This window comes from Phaethon aethereus (genome assembly GCF_964289735.1).
Source record: "Phaethon aethereus genome assembly, chromosome: 2".
Classification (NCBI taxonomy): Eukaryota; Metazoa; Chordata; class Aves; order Phaethontiformes; family Phaethontidae; genus Phaethon; species Phaethon aethereus.
Genome location: NC_138582.1, coordinates 150630990 through 150651445, shown reverse-complemented (window position 1 = coordinate 150651445; position 20456 = coordinate 150630990). Strand labels below are relative to the sequence as shown.

General features: G+C 40.2%; 2 protein-coding genes across 3 annotated transcripts in view; both read left to right on the top strand.

The window, feature by feature from the left end:
* LOC309402900 (LIM zinc-binding domain-containing Nebulette) overlaps positions 1-20456 on the top strand; it is a gene marked incomplete at its 3' end in the record, with an annotated part of 280892 nt that overhangs the window by 193279 nt on the left and 67157 nt on the right. The window lies entirely within an intron of this gene.
* The window catches only part of LOC309402802 (nebulette-like), a gene marked incomplete at its 5' end in the record, with an annotated part of 66054 nt that overhangs the window by 30781 nt on the left and 14817 nt on the right, over positions 1-20456 (top strand). Inside the window, 3 exons of the mRNA XM_081996740.1 lie at positions 4768-4878; positions 10714-10824; positions 19490-19591. Of these exons, the coding sequence (XP_081852866.1) occupies positions 4768-4878; positions 10714-10824; positions 19490-19591 (324 nt within the window). The remainder of the gene's footprint in view (positions 1-4767; positions 4879-10713; positions 10825-19489; positions 19592-20456) is intronic.

Here is a 20456-nt window from a genome sequence, read left to right as displayed (position 1 = left end):
TGTAGTCTACAAAAGCACAATACAGAGAGAGTATTTATCAAATCCATCTGTCTGATTCCAAAGAAAAGCTGCTAATTATTAGTCAAAGATTTAGAGATATAAAGATATTTCAAAATTTTAAAACCCACATGTTTTATGTTATCAAACTGTTGAGCATTCTGTCTGCTTATTGCAACATTACCTGAAGCCAATGATGTGATGGATGGTTTATCTTGTAAATTACTGACCTCTAGTGTCCCATAACCTGTTTTTGCAAAACTTGAACACGGAAATTCTTAACAGCATGTCTGCTGCAGTGAAAAAGAGCCCTCTCTGCTCTTTCAGGAAACAGCAACAAATGTAACAGCAAATTATTGATATATATCATACATATGGGGTACTACTTTCTAATGAACAGCTGTATATTCAACAGTAAATTAATGACATTAGACAGTATCATAGAATCATAGAATCGTTTGGGGTAGAAGGGACCTTAAAGATCATCTAGTCCAACCCCCCTGCCATGGGCAGGGACACCTTCCACTAGACCAGGTTGCTCAAAGCCCCATCCAACCTGGCCTTGGAACACATCCAGGGATTGGGGCATCCGCAACTTCTCTGGGCAACTTATTCCAGTGCTTCACCACCCTCATAGTGAAGGATTTCTTCCTTGTGTCTGATTTAAATCTGCCCTCTTTCAGTTTAAAGCCATTACCCTTTGTCCTATCACTTACACGCCCTTGTAAAAAGTCCCTCTCCAGCTTTTAGGCCCCCTTCAGGTACTGGAAAGCTGCAATAAGGTCTCCCTGGAGCTGCCTTTTCTCCAGGCTGAACAACCCCAACTGTCTCAGCCTGTCTTCATAGGAGAGGTACTCCAGCCTTCTGATCATTTTTGTGGTCGTTCTCTGGACCTGCTCCAACAGATCCATGTTCTTATGTTGGGGGTCTCAGAGCTGGATACAGTACTCCAGGTGGGGTCTCATGAGAGCAGACTGGAGAGGGAGAATCACCTCCCTTGACCTGCTGGCCATGCTTCTTTTGATGTAGCCCAGGATGTGGTTGGGCTTTTGGGCTGCAAGCCTATATTGCTAGGTCATGTTGAACTTCTCATCAACCAAGGCCCCCAAGTCATTCTCCTCAGGGCTGCTCTCAATCCATTCTCCTCCCAGCCTGTATTTGTGCCTGGGATTGCCCCGACCCAAGTGCAGGACCTCACACTTGGTCTTGTTGAACCCCATGTCGGTTCACGTAGGCCCACCTCTCAAGCCTGTCAAGGTCCCTCTGGGTGGCATCCATTCCCCTCAGCGTGTCGATTGCACCACTCAGCTTGGTGTCATCTGCAAACTTGCTGAGGATGCATTCAATCCCACTGTCTACCTTGCTGACAAAGATGTTAAACAGCACTGTTCCCAATACTGACCCTTGAGGAACGCCACTCGTCACTGGTCTCCGCTTGGACTTCAAGCCATTGACCGCAACTACTTGAGTGTGACCATCCAGCCAATTCCTGGAGTGATCCATCCATCAGATCCATGTCTCTGCAATTTAGAGACGAGGTTGTCTTGCAGGCCAGTGTCTTTGCACAAATCCAGGTAGATGACATCAGTCACTCTTCCCTTATGCACCAATGCTGTAAGCCCATTGTAGAAGGCCACCTGACGTGGTTTAGCCCCAGCCAGCAACTAAGCACCACGCAGCCGCTCGCTCACTCCCCCTTTCCTCAGTGGGACGGGGGGGAAATTAAGAAAAAAACTTGTGCATTTGAGATAAAACCAGTTTAATAGGACAGCAAGAGAGAAGAAACAACAATGGTAACAACAATAATAATACCGACAAAGGAATGTACAAGAACAAGTGATGCCCAATACAGCGATTGCTCACCACCTGGTGATCGATAGCCTGTCCCTGAGCAGCGATTTCTGCCTCTTGGCCAACTCCAGTTTATGTACTGGGCATGACATTGTATGGTAGGGAATATCCCTTTGGCCAGTCTGGGTCAGCTGTCCTGGCTGTGTCTCCTCCCAGCTTCCTGTGCACCCCCAGCCTTCTTGCTGGCAGGCCAGCACGAGAAGCTGGACTGTCCTTGACTGCTTAGCAACAACTCAAAACATCAGCACCTTATCAGCATTTTCTCATCCCAAATCCAAAACATAGCCTCACAGTAGCTTCTGTGAAGAAAACCAGCTCTATCCTGGCTGAAACCAGGACACCATCAAATTTGCCAGGCATAATTTGCCCATAGTGAAGCCATGTTGGCTTAGTGAAGCCATGTTGGCTGTCACCAGTCACATACTTATTTTCCATGTGCTTTAGCATAGCTTCCAGGAGGGTCTGCTCCATGATCTTGCTGGGCACAGAGATGAGACTCTGTGGCCTGTAGATCCCTGTGTCTTCCTTTATTCCCTTTTTCAAAATGGGAGTTATGATTCCCCTTTTCCAAAATGGGAGTTATGTTTCCCCTTTTCCAGTCAGTAGGAACTTCACTGCAGTGCCATGACTTCTCAGATATAATGGATAGTGGCTTAGCAACTTCATCTGCCAGTTCCCTCAGGACCTGCTGGTGCATCTCATCAGGTCCTGTGGACTTGTGCACCTTCAGGTAACTTAGATGGTCTCGAACCTGATCTCTCCTACAGTGGGTGGTTCTTCATTCTCCCAGTCACAGAATCACAGAATCACTGGGTTGGAAAGGACTTTCAAGATCATCAAGTCCAACCATTAATCCAGTGCCACCATGTTCCCTAAACCGTGTCTTGAAGTGCCACATCCACATGTTTTTTGAACACTTCCAGAGATGGCGACTCCACCACCTCCCTGGGCAGCCTGTTCCAATGTGTGACCACCCTCTCAGTGAAGAAATTTTTCCTAATATCCAATCTAAACCTCCCCTGGCACAACTTGAGGCCATTTCCTCTTGTCCTATCACTAGTTACTTGGGAGAAGAGGCCAACACCCTCATCGCCACAAACCCCTTTCAGGTAGTTGTAGAGAGCGATAAGGTCTCCCCTCAGCCTCCTCTTCTCCAGACTAAACAACCCCAGTTCCCTCGACCGCTCCTCATAAGACTTGTGCTCCAGCCCCCTCACCAGCTTCGTTGCCCTTCTCTGGACACGCTCCAGCACCTACATCCTTCTTGTAGTGAGGGGCCCAAAACTGAACACAGGATTCAAGATGCGGCCTCACCAGTGCCAAGTACAGGGGCACGATCACTTCCCTACTCCTGCTGGCCACACTATTTCTGATACAGGCCAGGATGCTGTTGGCCGCCTTGGCCACCTGGGCACACTGCCGGCTCATATTCAGCCGGCTGTCAACCAGCACCCCCAGGTCCTTTTCCGCCGGGCAGCTCTCCAGCCACTCCTCCCCAAGCCTGTAGTGTTGCATGGGGTTGTTGTGGCTGAAGTGCAGGACCTGGCACTTTGCCTTATTAAACCTCATACAATTGACCTCTGCCCATCGAGGCCTTTGCCTTCTGTGGCTTGGGTGGTGTGGCTTGAGCACTTGCTGGTGAAGACTGAGGCAAAAATGTCATTGAGTACCTCAGCCTTCTCCATATCCCGGGTAACCACATCTCCTGTTTCCTTCTGGAGAGGGCCCACATTTTCCTTAGCCTTCCTTTTATCACTGATGTACCTACAGAAGCTTTTCTTGTTGCCCTTGATGTCCCTGGCCAAATTTAATTCTGTCAGGGCTTTAGCTTTCCTAACCTGATCCCTGGCTGCTTGGACAATTTCTCTGTATTCCTCCCAGGCTGCCTGTCCTTGCTTCCACCCTCTGTAGTCTTCCTTTTTGTGTTTGAGTTTGTCCAGGAGCAATTTGTTCCTCCATGCAGGCTTCCTGGTGTTCTTGCCTGACTTCCTCTTTGTTGGGATGCATCGCTTCTGAGCTTGGAGGAGGTGATCTGTGTATTAGTAACCAACTTTCTTGTGTCCCTCTTCCCACTAGGGCTTTGTGAACATTAGGCTGCTCCTATCTGTCTATAGAGTGCCTCATCTGCTTGGTCTTCCTGATTGGGTGGCCTGTAGAAGACTGCCACGATAGTGTCACCTGTCCCCGCCCTCCCTTTAATCCTGACCCATAAGCTCTTGGTCAACTCCTCCTCCAGCCCTGGGATTTAAGATATCTTTGATATTTATGATTACTTTCATAGTAATACTTGACATTATTGTTTTATGAATTTGAAAAACTTAAATCTGAAGAAAAAGCCTCCCAGATATTGAACTATTATTCTGGCCCGTCTCATAAAACCCTTTTGTGAGCAATTGCTAGTACTGAACACTGGAGAAAGTACAGGATAAATAAAAAATAGTTTAAGAAATGAATCTGTAATATGAAAAGATTAAGTAGAAAAGATGGCAGACATCAACTTCAGTGTTGCTGTCCTTTCCAGTTACATTTAATTGCTACTACTTATTAATTGGTAAAATATTTTTTGTTGGCCTCTCATTGCTCCCATTGTGCAAAACTTGGGAAAATGGAAAGAAGAAAGGTAATCTTGTTTTTCAGAAATTATCTGTAAAAGGACAGAAAAATAACTGCCATGCCTACTTTGTTTTAGACTTCCCCTACAAGTATCTCCACAAAGGAGATAATTTGCATTGCCTTGTGAATTAGGCACCTCCACATAAAATATTTTAAACTTATTATTTAAAGATCTGGTTTTGCTTGAAAGTTCATGACATTAGATTTTTCCAGTTCTAATGGTCTATGCCATTTTATTTAATAAACTATAGTATGATTACTATATCTTAATTTTTGCATTGTATGTCACCTTTTTCTCCCCTCTAGGTGAAGTATAAAGGAGCTGCTAAGAAAGACCTTTCCAACTCTCTTTATCAGCAGATGCCAGCCACAATTGACAGTGTATTTGCAAAAGAATTAACGCAACTTCAGAGCAAGGTACAATTTTAGAATCACAAAAATGATTTTTAGATGAATTGTGTGACAGATATGACCAATTTGAACAATATATGTGAACGGGCACTTGATTGCCTGCTTGATTTATTTGGGTGAGTTTATCATCCAGAGTTTATCACCATAACTTCCAGAACTACTCACTTCTAAAACATTGAGAATCTTACTTGTTATGTTTATTAAATATAAATTTAAAAACTGCTAGTGCATTCATCAATCCAATGAAATCCATTAGAAATCCATGAATGCAATAAGAAATTAATGAATTCAGTGACACTACACTCCGTTTATAGGATAGATGAATCTTATACAACAACCATTTCAATTTGGGCATTGTATTAGCTTTATAAAATGTTTGATGCTGAAGGAAAAAATAATAAAGTACTTTAATGACGTTTAAAGGCACTTACTGGTAGCAGTAAATGTATTTCTGATGGTCTACATACTACCACTCACAACAAATTTTATGGAATTAAAAATATGAAAACAAGTATATTGAACATAGTGTAAAACATGCGAACAACCAGTAAAATAGTACATTCCAGTTCAGTTGCCTCCAGGGGCGTAAAGTTATAATACCATTAATGTAGGCAGGTAGCCCTTCACTTCCATTGATCTCAGTGGAATTGTGAGTGTTAAGTATATGTAATATGAATTAAGTTACAGATTTTTATTGTTATTTATGAGAATGACAGCTGATAGACACTCATGGCTTTCTGTCTGCCAAGCATTTCCACATTTTTCTTGTTTTGCCCTTCTGCTCTCTTAAGGATATTGACTATGCATAGTTTCATACAGCCCGTCTGTGAAGAAATTCCTAAATCCATATTATTCATTGTATCTCAATATGCATTCTTCTAATGCAGTGATTTTTTTCAAACAAAGGAAAATATTTGTAACAAAAGAAAGCACTGAAATCTCAGGATAGCTTGTGGAGAAATGTTTTGATTTAAAACAATGTGTTAAGGTTATATTAAGCAAAAACATAAAATATGTTTTAGTTTTCATAGTTTGCAATGGAACACTTAACACACTCAAGTTAAAGCAGCACAGTAGCTGAAATGACATTAATGTGACATTTCATTGTAAAGTGAGTGATTAGAAAAATTACAGTAGAAATAAATTGGGAATTAAACTTGTATAACATTTTTAAACTGTTAGCTTGATTTATAAAGCATTAGTTAACTAGTTTGCCACAGATTTACTCCTGGATTCATTCCAAATGAGTACATTCTACATTAGTTTACGCAAATGAGGTTAATTAACATTGGTGATGTGGCAGAAAAGATAAATAACTGAGACTAAAAATGAAGACATTTGATTCATTAAAAAACCCTTTTAAGGAAAAGGCTGACATTTTTATTTGATATTTTTGAAAGTTTTCTTCAATCATCCAACAGTCATAGAGAAACAATTATGCATATAGGATGAGTTATATTTAAGCAGAAACTTTTCCTGTAAAATTCATACCATCCCCTTAGGAATAGATGCATTATAAATCATAACTTACCATAAAACTTAAAGATACGCTGACACATTTTTCCAACTTGTGGTTACTGTTGCAGCGAACCTGAATTTAATGCTACTTTGAGAGAGATCCTAGGGGATTTTCTAGTGGAAAATCTTCTCTACAGTATTCAAATCTAATCCATATTGTGCCTATCACTGCGGTACCTAAGTAGCTAATACATGGATTTCAGATTTCAACTGGGTCAGGATATGGCCGAGAGGATTTCTGCTGCATCTGTCTAGCTGGGATGGTGAATTTACAGGTCATCGCTTCAGCTGGAGGAGACCAAGGGTGTGCCCATAGGAAGGAGAGAGAACAGCACCGTCTCGCCATTGTGCCAACTCTCTTGCAAAAAGACTGTTGCAAGCGCAGAACTGCAGCCTGTTTCTCAATTATAGTAAGCTGATTTTAAATAGGTGCTGATTTTCGGAAAGGTGGAAAATACGAGTACGTGTCCTTCCCATCCACGTTAGAACAAATGTACACCTTTGACTTCCTTTTCATGCTTCTGGGATGCAAGGCTGGGCTCGAATGCTTTTGTCGCCAGATCAAGCAGGTGCTTTCTCGCGCTGCGGTGCCGTGTTCTTGGCAGGATCCGTAGCCTCATCTGCCAGGCAGGTGTGTTGGGACTAGGGGATCATGGTGTGGAAGAAAGAGAGCCACTGGCTCTCCCCACTACTGCCTGCTGGCACAGGAATGCCGAGGCTGGTATGCCTCTGCCGGGTGATCTCCTTCCACTGGTTTGTCTCTGGCAAATGGCGTCTCCCGTGATTTGATGTTTCCTCCTGAAATGGTGCTGCTGCACTGCTGCTGCCCAGCAACTTCGTTTTCAGCCTACCTCGATCTAGCCCAGTTAATTAATTTTATACATGGTTTCAGATCACACTTGTGGTTTAGGAACTTGGAGGCAACTAGGGAAAGTTTCCTTTTTCTCTCAAGAAATTGTTTGCTACCTATAAGCTGCCTTTCTCTGTCCTCTCCTGAGCAAACGGGCTGCCATACCACCATCTTTCACTTTTGCGTGCTCTAACCGGTGCAGAAATTGTCATTGACTTCTGCAGAGCCAGGAATTTGTTCTACAGGGTTCCAGCCGTGCAGTGTCAGCACTGACAGGATCTTGCCATAATGGAGAGTACAAGACCCTGACAGTTGTGGTTCTCCTCCCATGCAGCTTTCTCCCCATAGTGGCTGTATTGATTTATGCTCAATTCCCTCTTCGTGATACAGAGGAAAGACTAAACCAAGACCAGCTCTGCTGGCTTTTGCGTAAAGCCCACATTTGCTCTTTTCTGTTTTATGCGGAACTGACACGAAGATGGAAATAAATACCCGTAGAGAAGGAAATCCATCTGAAATTTTGACAAAAAATCATGACACTATTTATGGGAAAAAATGCTTCAGGAGAGTAAAAAAGAAGTTTCATAGCCTCACATACTTGCGTGGCTTTTATCAATTTAGTTTTTTCCTCTACACATAAAATTTGACCGTCACCTTCTAAATAGCTTTCTTGAGGGTGAAGAACCAGATTTTCCTCCCTCTCTCTCTTTTGTCATAGCTGTCCCCAGGGTAAGACAGACAGAGCAGGAGAAGTCCCAGTCCCTAATGTGTAACTTCACACTCCTTGCCAGCCTACAAAGCTCTCACCGATTTCCCTGTTCTCTGCAGTGAGAAAATAAAGTTGATGAGAGCAGTCTAGGCGGGGAGCCCTCATTTTGATTTTCCTGAGCAGAAATGGACATTTTCTGGAAAAATTGCCATTTTCCTGTGGAAAATATTTCTGAAGGAAAATTTCTGATCATTACTATCTTTGTGCCAAGTCTTCTTCTTGTCTGAAGACCAGTATACCGCGTTCTTCCTTACGCAGAACATTTTTTTTAATAAGGTGTCACAAACAATGATAAAGGTATTTAAAATTGCTTGAGGGGGAAACAATGTTGGGAAAAAAAAAAGTATGCGTTTCATCACTTTTTTCATCACTTTATTTCTGCCATAAGAAGAGATTGCACTGTTTTTCTTCTTATCTGAAAGGAATAATCTAAAGCAAACTGAAGGCAGTTTAATTTTCTCCTTTGCACAGGGCAATATCTCAAATAGTAACTATATGTCAAAGCTCAACAGTATTTTTTCTTTGTTTTTAAAGATCATGGGCCAAGTGAATCGTAAGCAATATTTTCAACTTTCAGAGAAAGTTTCGAAGTTTTTCTTCCTTGTGGGCAAAATCCTTTTACTTTCATACGTTGTTTTTTTTTTTTACTATGATAAAGCTATTTTTGTGGTTTACTGCATCATTTGCAATTATATTACACATTAACAGACTTTTAAAAATTCTTCATGTTTTTTATAGTATCAAATCTCATGTTCAAGATTTCCTGTTTTTTATGGCAGCAGGTATTAGTGTCCTGGACTTCTCTAGTTTTGTTTTACACAAATACATTGGAAAATCTAATTCTCTATCTAGAGATTAAAATGGCATTTTCTGTGTTCTTGAACATTTCCGCCTACAAAATACTACCTTGTGGATTTTAAGTTTGGAGCTCAGCTTACTGACTATGAAGGGAAATATAAATATAAAAATTTAATAGTGTTTAAAGCGTTCCAAAACAGAGGGTCAGTCCGAGTTAAGTTAAAAGAGCACAAAGCCTTCCTTAATGCAGCTTCCTATTGACACACTGGTGTACAAGAGAGATAAGAAAAATAAAAAATGAGTACTTAAAAATTAGTTCAATGTGAAGTCATACCTACTTAAATAATTGCCTTGTATTTCTGGAGTTAATAAATGGTGCCACTACAGAGTAGAGGTTACATCAGTGACCTGTAATACTTGATCTCTCTGTAGAGTAGTTTCATATGTAGATTTGAGAAAGCAAATTCAGTTTTGCTGAAATTTGAAAATTAACATAAAATGAGAAATAATTGTACACATGCTAACATGTAAAATAATGGTTCTAAGAATCTTGATGAACTAATCATCGTAAACGTTTTTTCATGCTTCCTTGGAACTGATTTACAGATCTAGCAATAGTTCTGCACTGAACTGCTGAAAACTAAACTAGACAGCTATTGACCTCCTCCCAGCCTGTGATTGCTTCAAGGTTACTTAAGTCAGTTGATAAGACTAATGTGAAAAGATAGGAAGAACATAGCTGTCAAATAGCAAGTCAAATATTCCTACATTAAGCTAAAGAAAGTCATCTTTTCCCAAGATAGTGGACACTCAATTGTAATTTCTGCTAGTTTTCTCATGTTGGATGATGTGCTACCTTAAATACAAACAGATACATTTTCTCACAGTTCTAGTATTCTGTCCTAAAAGATTCTAAGTCAAGAGTTCCCTCTCAGAACTTTCACAGTATTCTTTTATTGCTATCAAGGGTTTTAGTTTCAAATCCTCTTCCTGGTCAGCTTTCAATCTTATTTAGTATTTGCTGTTTTCTTGGGGATTATTTTAATGCTTCCTCCTGAGAACTAATAGAAAACGAATTTACTTGATGCTTGCTGCTTCTTCAGGCATCAAAACCTGGTGAATTTTCTTAATGTAAGCCTAAACGGTTCTGACAAGTATAAGTGCAAGATCAGCTTTTCAGGCAGTTTTAGTATGTGAGTGTGTGTATATGTAAGTATAACATATTACAGTGAAAGCTGGATGAATGCCCAATATTGAGCTCAGTTTCTATTAGAAATATAAATTTGTTTATAAACTCACAATCCAATGCCATTTTCCTTTACCATGATGACAATTGAATGTAAATACTATTTTTCTTTGTGAACCTGAGGGCTAGTCAAAATGTATATTGTGCTAGCAATTTCCTAACAGTGGAAGAAATAGGTGTTTGACTATGAGTATTTCATATAAACCTTTTTATTTATGAGGAATGCACAAAATCTTTTCTTTCTTTTCTGAAAACAGGAGGGGGGGAAAAAAAAAGAAACCTGAGGAAATATTTACATAGCTGATAGATTCAAGTGTATTTTGAGCAAAAAAAGCTTTCCCTTATGCTTTTCCCTGGGCTGTCTTCTCACCTTGTTAAGGTTAATTTTCTGTTTCTGTATATTTCTTTTTCTTCCTCCTGTCTGCTTATACCTCTGCTGCAATAACAGACTCGGAGAAATCTCTCTGTTGGCTGTGCCTAATATGTCTCTGTTTTGGGTAGAAACTGGTCTTGTTTCAGGGTTTTGGTTCCATTAAGGAGCTTAATTATTTACTACACTTCTACCTGAATGCAGGTGCACTATGATGCCGGGTTTAACCCAGCTCATATTACTATACCCGCTTTGCTGAGGTCACAAAAGTATAATGTTGCTCTTTTCAGGTTCTCTATAAACAAAAACATGATGCTGAGAAAGGAACTTCAGATTATGCACATATGAAGGAACCTCCCGATGTTAAGCATGCCATGGAAGTCAATAAATACCAGAGTGATGTAAGTACTCTTCCATCTGAAATTATTTCACTTGTTTTGGGTAGATACCTCTCTTACAGCTAACTGAAATGAATTGGGCATGGAATATTTTCATATTTCATTAGTTGGTATTTTTTACATTATTTGCTCTGAAGTAATTTGGGTCACGATGTGTGTTTAAAATATGCTATGAGTAATGGTATGTGACTTTTATTCTAAAGTGCATTGGAAAGCGCTTGTTATTGTTTCTTGGTAGTAATTGTTATTAAGTGCTATCAGTCTGAAATAAAATTACAAAGACAGGTTCTCTGAATTAATGTGTACCTACTCGTACTTTAAAAGTGTATAAAGCTCTTTGTTTACATAAACAGCAGCCTGGTACCAGTGTCTTACACTGTCAACATTTGGGTAGCTTTTCAAGGGTTCTGTTTAGAGGAAAGAAGGGGACTGTTTCTGCCCTGCTCTTGTACGCTTTTATGCACATGAAAAACTTTTTTCCCATCTCATGAGTACATATCAAATGAGGTCCAAAGAACAATTTATGACTTATTTTACAGAATCTGAGCCATAGAGTTCAATTTGATGCCTGCTTGAAGTTCTTTAGGTTTTCACAACATAAAAAGCCTAATAATAGTATTTACATTTTTTTATTAGTTTCAAGTCAGGTTTGATTTAATGGTTGACCTAGCTTATACTAGCTCAATGCACCATTTCTAGGGGTGGAAATGCAACCAAGATTAGTGTGCCTTGAATTATACAAAGACAACTTTGAGGAAAAATGTGTTAGGTTTTGTAGAAGCTTACTTATGAGAAAAGTAAATTTTAGGAGAGGATTGGCTGAAATAGTGAGGTCATTTAAAAGGGTACACAAAACCTGTAAGAGCAGCTGACGTGCAGATACCTTTAAAGTTATGATCCATTTCCATTATTCTTAGGTAAGCAAGTCAAGTCAGGTAGGTATGTGATTTTATAACTCTCTTTTCTCAGATAAACGGGATATTTGTTTGCTGCTACCAATACAGAAAATGAAGCTTGGTTGTTCAGTTTGAATTAACTTAAATTTACCGTGTCTTCTCTACTGACAGTGTAACAAACAATCAGGTTATGTAGGCTGAAAGCTAAATGTCAGTGTTAGATGTATGTGCAGAATCTTGGCAGCTGGCTGCTGATTAAAAGGCTGCTGGAGAACTTCAGGGAAGCATTATGTTTGAAGAATAACTTTTTCTTCTGCTGGGAAATACCTGTGTTGGAAGTCCCAGCAGTAATTTGCAACCTGCCTTGATTACAGAATTCCCTCTTCCTGTCAAACTCCAGCCATCTCTGCTGCTGGATATCAGATTGACATAGCATAGGATCTGGGAACGTGAACTTCTCTCCCCATAAACAGTAGGAATGTTGGTGGACTACTAGGGAAGGAAATAATGTTGAGAAAAGAGATGAGAATCCCTCTCGGAGAAGGTGGTGGGACCAGGAGAAATATGAGATGAGTTTTTGAATGAAATTCATCATGGTCTGAGGATTAGTAAGCTAGTGCAAAACCCATTCCCATTCTACAGCTGTACATCACCTGCTAACAGAATTAAGGAGAGCAGGGTACAGATGTGAGAGTAAATGAAATTCAGTTGTTTCATCTTCTTTCACCCTTAAAGCAAGCAAAAAAAAAAAGGAAATGAAGGCAAACATAGGAGGGGAGGACGTTTTGATAAATCAGAACTTTCAACAGCATGTTAAAAATAATAAAAAAATATGAAGGAAATTATTTTCAGCCTCAGCAAACTTCAAAAAAATCAAACAAACCCTCCGTATCCAACATAAAACTTTAAGCAGTTAGTTTCATCTGTTTAAGAACAGGTTCTTTCTGGTTGCTCATTGGGAGCTGCAGTGCAATGGGGGCATATCTTTATCACCTACAAAGGAGCAAGTTATGTAAGTCCAGTTATTGTTCAGTGGAGTTACGCAGCTCCCGCGGGTAGCTGTTTGGGCACCATGGTGAATAGCTGTGGCTTTCTTGTTTTGTAAGTCCAGGTTTAATTAAGAGCTGCGTGAGTTTTCATCTTTGAGTCAGAGCATGGAATAGTGAGCATCCCAAATGTAGAGCATTTGTCTTTCCAGACTATTTCAGGCTATTTGTAGAATCACAGCTTTGAAAGTGCGGGAAAAAAGGAGGGAAACTACTGGGAGAACAGAAGGACAAAGCTCTTTTATCCACCACTCAGTACAGTATACCTATGGGAGCAGAATGCATGTTTACCTACAATGCTCTGCCAACTCAGTTCAACCTTTACAAGCAGGGTTTGCATCTAATAGGATTAGGATGTGTTTAAGACTATTTACTCAGCCTTAAAATAAGGCTGACATTTATACTCAACTCTGTGAAATGTGCAATTTCCTTTAAAAATTAAGACTGTATTCAACTTACAATACATTTGTGCTGACATTTTGAAACTGTCATATGCTATAGGCCTTCAGACCACTTTGAATATAACTAACATGCTGTATAAGTGTGGGCTGAAGCTGCATAATAAGGAAATACTGTAAAACCTCCTGAACAATGTGATCATGTGTACGAAAAACATTTTTCTTTTCTTCATACTTAGACTGAAGAAAATTGCTCTCAGAAGAACAAATATGGCTTTTTTTAATGATAGGGAATTTACTTGAAAAATAATTTAAATACTACATAATGCTTGAACAAACACGTTTATCCAAACCAGAGTACTTTTCTCCATAAATTGTGTTTCTGTTTTGTGAAGTGAATATTAATGATGTGACTTTGGCACACAAAGGCATTTGGAGAAAAGTGAAGTAGGGACTATCAGCTTACTTTATACCTGTGCTTGGCTGATGTCATTTAGCTCATCTGGAAATTTCCAAACTTGGGACCAAAATTAGGTGGTGGCCCTTAGAAAACGGTCAAGCCTCAAAATAGTGGTTCACCTCATGTGTAGCTGAAGATCAAATGGATGGAAGAAAGTAATTGAACAGTGAAATGACATGACAATTAAGTTTCTAAAACAGCAAACACTTGCCACATTGTGCCTGGGTAGAAGCTGCACATAGCATTTGATGAAGGTCCTCAAAGCTGTGGATCACAGTTTTGTCTGTTCCATGACCTGGTCTGTCACTGGGCGTTATGAATAGCAACACAATGTTAAGTATTTGTATAGAAATTTATATGTTCTGCCTGGTTAAAATTACTGATTCTCCTCACAGCATTACATTATATGAAATAAGGAAATGGTGTTCTGATTTTACAAATAAGAAAACTACAATAGTTTTCACCAAGGGCAAGTCCTGCCTGACCAACCTAGTGGCCTCCTGTGATGGAGCGACTACCTCAGTGGACAAGGGAAGAACTACCAATGTCATCTATCTGGACTTCTGTAAGGCCTTTGACACGGTCACCCACAACATCCTTCTCTCTAAATTGAAGAGATATGGATGTGATGGGTGGACTGTTGAACTGATGAGAAATTGGTTGGATGGTCACATCCAGAGGGTAGTGGTCAACAACTCAATGTCCAGATGGAGGTCGGTAATGAGTGGTGTTCCTCAGGGGTCCGTATTGGGACCAGTACTGTTTAATATCTTCATCAGTGACATAGACAGTGGGATCGAGTGCACCCTCAGCAAGTTTGCAGATGACACCGAGATGAGTGATGTGGTTGACACACCTGGGGGACAGGATGCCATCCCAAGGGACCTGGACAAGTTTGAGGAATGGGCCTGTGTAAACCTCATGAAGTTCAACAAGTTCAAGTTCAGGGTCCTGAATCTGTGTCGGCGTAACCCCCGGTATCAGTACAAGCTGAGGGATGAAAGGATTGAGAGCAGCCCTGCCAAGAAGGGCTTGGGCGTCCTGGTGGATGAAAAGCTGAACATGAACTGGCCATGTGCGCTCACAGCCTGGAAGGCCAACTGTATCCTGGGCTGCATCAAAAGCAGCGTGGCCAGCAGGTTGAGAGAGGTGATTCTGCCCCTCTATTCTGCTCTGGGGAGACCCCACCTGCAGTACTGTGTCCAGCTCTGGAGCCTTCAGCACAGGAAAGACATGGCCCTGTTGGAGTGGGTCCAGAGGAGGGCCACAGAAATGATCAGAGGGACGGAACACCTCTCCTGTGAGGATGGGCTGAGAGAGTTGGGGTTGTTCAGCCCGGAGAAGAGGAGGCTCTGGGGAGACCCTACTGGAGCCTTCTAGTACTTAAAGGGGGCTTATAAGAAAGATGGGGACAGACATTTTAGCAGGGCCTGTTGTAACAGAACAAAGGGTAATGTATTTAAACTAAAAGAGGGTAGATTGAGACTAGATCTAAGGAAGAAATTTTTGACAATGAGGGTGGTGAAACACTGTCACAGGTTGCCCAGAGAGGTGGTAGATGCCCCATCCCTGGAAACATTCCAGGTCAGGTTGGACGTGGCTCTGAGCAACCTGATCTAGTTGAAGATGTCCCTGCTCATTGCAGGGGGGTTGGACTAGATGACCTTAAAAGGTTCCTTCCAACCCAAAGTTTCTGTGATTCTATGGCGATTCTATACAATAGACTCATCTGTGGACATTTAAAAGGCAGATCTGAGGTTGGAGCCCTATTATCTTTTCTCTTATGCTTATGTACAAAACACTGCTGCTTTTAAATGTTGACAGTTGGGCAAATGTTTGATATATATGTATACTCTTTGCAGTGCATATGATGTCAGTAGTGGTAATTTATAATGTTGCACTGACCATCTAAATTGAAGAAGTCTATATTGTCTTAGAAATAAGCTTGTTTTCATGTTCAGGATATCATGCAGTCACAATCCACATACACACACACAAAATTTCTTTCTGATAAAATCAAATCAGCAAATCTTAAACTTATCAATAACACCATAATGTCGATGTTTGTTTTGATGCAGATCATGTTAAAGTCAAGCTCCTCCTGGCTCTCTGTTCAGCATCTGCATTAGAAAAATCACCTTTCACTGACTTAACTTTCTGCTGACAGTGGTTGTCAACAGCAGGTCCCCCTGGAGCACTTCCAACTGGTGCTGAAAATGATGTGTTTACTCCTGATGTAATTGGGACCAATCAATTTTCAAGCCCATTACTGGAAAGGATGACTGCATCAATCTGTAATGGGCCAGAAATGTGTTTGTCTCTTCTACATGAGCCGGGAAACAGTTTTCAACACCATTTGAGTGGGAATCAGAAAAGCTGTTGCCAATGATGATTGTCACCAGCTAGTCATTTTCTTAGTGTTGATGGACCCCAAAGTGCAGATGAGAGAAAGGGGGGCAGAGACACAGCTGACAGGCCATTAGTTAGTGGACTTGCAGCTCTTAGAAAATACTAAGCAGGGACAAACAAGAAGAGACAAATTCTTTTGCAGACAGGTGTGCCCAGCTCCTTGCTGACTTTCATGTGTGCATCTCAAGAGGGAAAAATGTGTTCATAGCTGCTTGTGCATATCTTAATAAATTATTACCTATATCTTGGAATATAGTTTTGGTATTGGAATAGGGGAGAAGACAAAAAACTGCAGAAAATGTCTGAGTCCTTTAAACCTGGGCGTGCTTGGGTCAACACGTAGCAGAAGTTTCTGTTTGTTGATTGACAACCTGAGATGTTTTGCAGCCTTGTTAGAAATCTGTTTACTTTGCAGCTTTGTAGTGCATTCCAATGCATTGTCACCATCATGAAAGATGAAGCATCTTCAGGACGCTCAGCTGGAGTAAATTGTTTTTTTAAAAATATTCAACAATGTAACCACTTTTTATTGTAATTTCAAATTGGGGTAGAAAAACACTTTAAATTTAGCTAGTATTTGTAATTTGCTATTTGCAACTTCAAAACTAGAGATGGTACAATTTTTTCCCCTTTTTGTCCCAGCTTATTTCTCACTCGCATTTTCCACTGGTCTGCTGTAACTCTCCGTTTAGGTCTTTCACTGATGCTTTCTCTTAAGTTGTCAGTATCTCGGTTACTTTTTCCTATTCAAAGGCCAGTTTGTGCAGGTGTTATGTAGACTTGTGGTCCATGAAAACGAGTAATTCTTGAGCCTTTGGTGATGTTTTTTGGTGGAGCCTGTGCAATCTTTTGAAGTGAAGATTAAGAGCATCGTAATGCTTGGAGGTTCCAGTCGGGGTTTGAGCCTCTTGGTAAGGGGCTGAACCAGCTCAGGAGAAAAGATGTCCCCTTCTCTGGGTGCTTCTGCTGTTTCCTTTCTTTTGTTGCTTGGCCAGGCTTCGTTCTCTCTTCTGCCCTGGAGTAGGCTTCTCTACTTTCCATCTTCTTGGTGCCCACGGGTGCGCACATCAAGCTGGCTGCTTTGCCCTGTCTACATCTGTTCCCCTGCTCTCCCGGAACAGCTCTGGTTTTACTGTTCTAACACAGCACTATAAAAAAAAAAATCACTAGATGGAACAGAATAGCAGCTGTGTAATAGAGGCCAGCACACTGTCCCAATGGGAAAGGGTCAGCATCCAGGGATTGAGGTTATTCAGGAAATGGGAAACATATTTTTTCTTTCTTTGGCCTACCTCTGACAAACTACTGTTCTGCTGCATAACATTTTTATTCTCACTGGAGTATGACAAGCTGCAGAATGGAGCAAATATATATTGCAGACATTTGTAAAATGCTAGATGACTTTCCCTCAGACATAAGTAATAGGTGTACTGGTTTAGGTGCAGGAAGAATAATAATTCACTCAGGGAAGGCTGTAGCAATTGGCCTTGCATCTAATATAATTGAAAATGGTGAAATATAAAGGACTGTCACTGTCTTATTCCCCCCTCCTTTCCCCCTGAAATTAACCACAATCCGTTATTTCATGTACTATATGATCATGTCATTTGGGAGCAATAAGTGACCACATTTCCTCAACTTTATCACCACTATTCTTGATTCTCTGTTGTTAAATTCACTCCATTCTTAATGTCTATTTTGAGCACATATGCTGGCCTTTAATTTGCAATTTACATGGATGATAGGGTGCTATTCAGAAACCTGTTTCTGCTGCCTTTGTGGTTTTCACCTCACATCATGCGGTCATTAGGATGAACAGCATATAATTAACTAAATTCATGTAAAGCCCTGAATTGCAAATGCTTGTCTATACATCTAGTTTCTTAAAAAAAATAGTGGAAATCTAAACCTAACCAAAACAAAACTTCCAGTGGTTTTAACAAGTTGTAAGAAACAGTTGCTATGTTCTTGGTAGATGATACTTTAGGCTGTGTTCATCCAACCTATTTATTTATTTATTTATTTATTTATTTATTTAACCAGTGATTACACTTGTGTATCACTCATTGTAGGTTAAAAATTATATGATCTATTTGTGGGCAAGCAGCCAACAGTGAAGCCTGTTTAGCTTGTCTACTTAGCTGAAGCCATATGGACGCAAAATTACTTTCCTGTTGCATGTAAAATATTTGCCAAAAAGTAAGATTTTTTTCTTTTCTTTTTACAATAAAAAATTATACTTGTTCTTGGGTTTATGAGTTTGTTGCATTGTACCCAGAATAAAACTTTACATTGGAAATCGGAGCTAGATGCGGAGGTTATAAGTGAAACTTCAAGCTGAAGACTTCCATGATAGTGAAATACAATCTTGAGAGGTTGACTAAATTTTTAAATTTTAAATTTAAAGTTTAAATTAAATTTATTTATTTTTAAATTAGACAACAGAATAAAATCTAGAAGACTGTCCAGTAAACAGGAATTTTTCTGATACTTTCTATTTCCTGTAGACTTCATTTATTTTTTTTAACTTTTGCCTGAAACTTCAATTTCTCAGACACTTTTGAATACCAGGAATGATTTCCTTAATCATTCAGAATAATTCCGTAAGACAGCTCTTGGAAATTGGCTTAGATTGGCACATGTGCTACAGCAAGCGAGAGGAAAAAGTCTGCAAACTCTGGAGAGGGAGAAGAAGGATAACTTGTGGTCTCGGAGCTCTTTAATGTCCCTGAGGTCTATGCTCTTCCTGTGATTGCTTTGCTAAATGGAGAATATTTGGACTCTACTGCCTGTGGTTTAGCCTTCTGGCCAAAGTTTTCGGAGCCCATTCATTATAGTAGCGACTTTTGCACAAACAGAAAGATTCAGTCTTGTATTCCACATGCTGGAACACTCAGCCGTCTTGTTCCCATGATTGTGTAAAGGAGCAGATAAGTGGAGCTGTGGGGAGTGGGGGATGCTGGGGTGGAGTTGTGTCATTGAATTACATACCAGCTACATTGCTGCCTATTACTGAGAAAGACGTTCACCGTGGTAGAATTACAGTTTCTGTTCAGTGTAGCTGCAGTCTGCTAGGCTGCGGTGCTCAGAACCATAGGCGGGGTAGTTTATATTAAAAAAGGGTACAGCAAAGAAAAAAAAGCTGTACTCTTAGAAGTCCTCTGAAATTTAATGATAAAACCTAATATTTGGGTCTTTGCAGTGCTTTTCTCTACACTTCTTAGCAAAACCATTTTTCGTTTTAATATTCTATTTTATGCTTTTGAATTTTTTCCTTATCTTGTTAACCTGTGTGTGGTTCTTACTAAATAGCCCCTGTCAAGCAGCACTGTGTTGGGATAAATTAGTCAGAGTTCTACTGAATTTGATGGCTGAGTTGATAGGTCATTCAAACACTATTTATAAACTTGAAATGTTTTTGTTTGTTTGTTTTAAACAAAACTGTTTTTTGTTTGACAGGTGTCCTATAAGAAAGATGTGCAAGATACTCATAGATACACTGAAGTGCTGAACAGGCCAGACATAAAGATAGCGACTGAGATAACAAAGATAATAAGTGATGTATGTTCTCCTGTTACACTATCTGTATTTTTTAGACATGTTATTTTATTTATTCCAATTTCAGTCAGATGTTTAGAATGCTGCTGAAATTTTCAAACGTCATGAGCAGCAAACCTGCAACCCCAAATCTGATATGGAGGTTTGATTAAAAAAAACCCAAAACCAACCCCCCCCCCCCCCCATGCCTGGTATGTTACAACATTATGGGTTTCTTCTATTTTGATGTTGACAGTATGACCTTTGCAGTTGTTAGTCATTGATCTAAAGACAACATTAAGCTTACTTAAGTTGGTTTTGTTTCAGCTTTACTGATGATAGCCATTCTCAAAATAAGTCATATCCTCGTATGCTATACTGCACTTCAGAAGACATACCAAGCTTTTTTTCACCTCTGTACAAGAGAAGCTTGCACCCCAGGACTCCCCTTCCTCCTCCCATCTTGGCTGGCAGTGACAGGGAAATGCAATTCCCTGCTGTCCTGAGAGCTGTGCAAACACACTGCTTCTTGCATGGGGACTCTCCTCCCCAAAATCCCCTCAAATTCTTTTTCCTCCCACCATGACATCTGCTAATGGATAGATCAGGGAGCAGTTTGAGAAGCAGCAATGTGTGATGCAGTTTAATGTTTTATTGTACATAACTCAAATGAGATATATATATAAAGCCCCGAGCCAAGATCTTAAGTAGCTGCTAATAGTTTCATGTGAGACTGACTAGGCACCTATGGAGATACAGTTTTAAGAGACCTGAGATTCACCTTTTGAATATTCAGGATTTTCTGAAAACCAAGAACTTCTACTAAGATGTATGTTCAACACCCAAATCTACTACTAATCGCTGTTCAAGCCCCCTTTGAGTTGGAGTG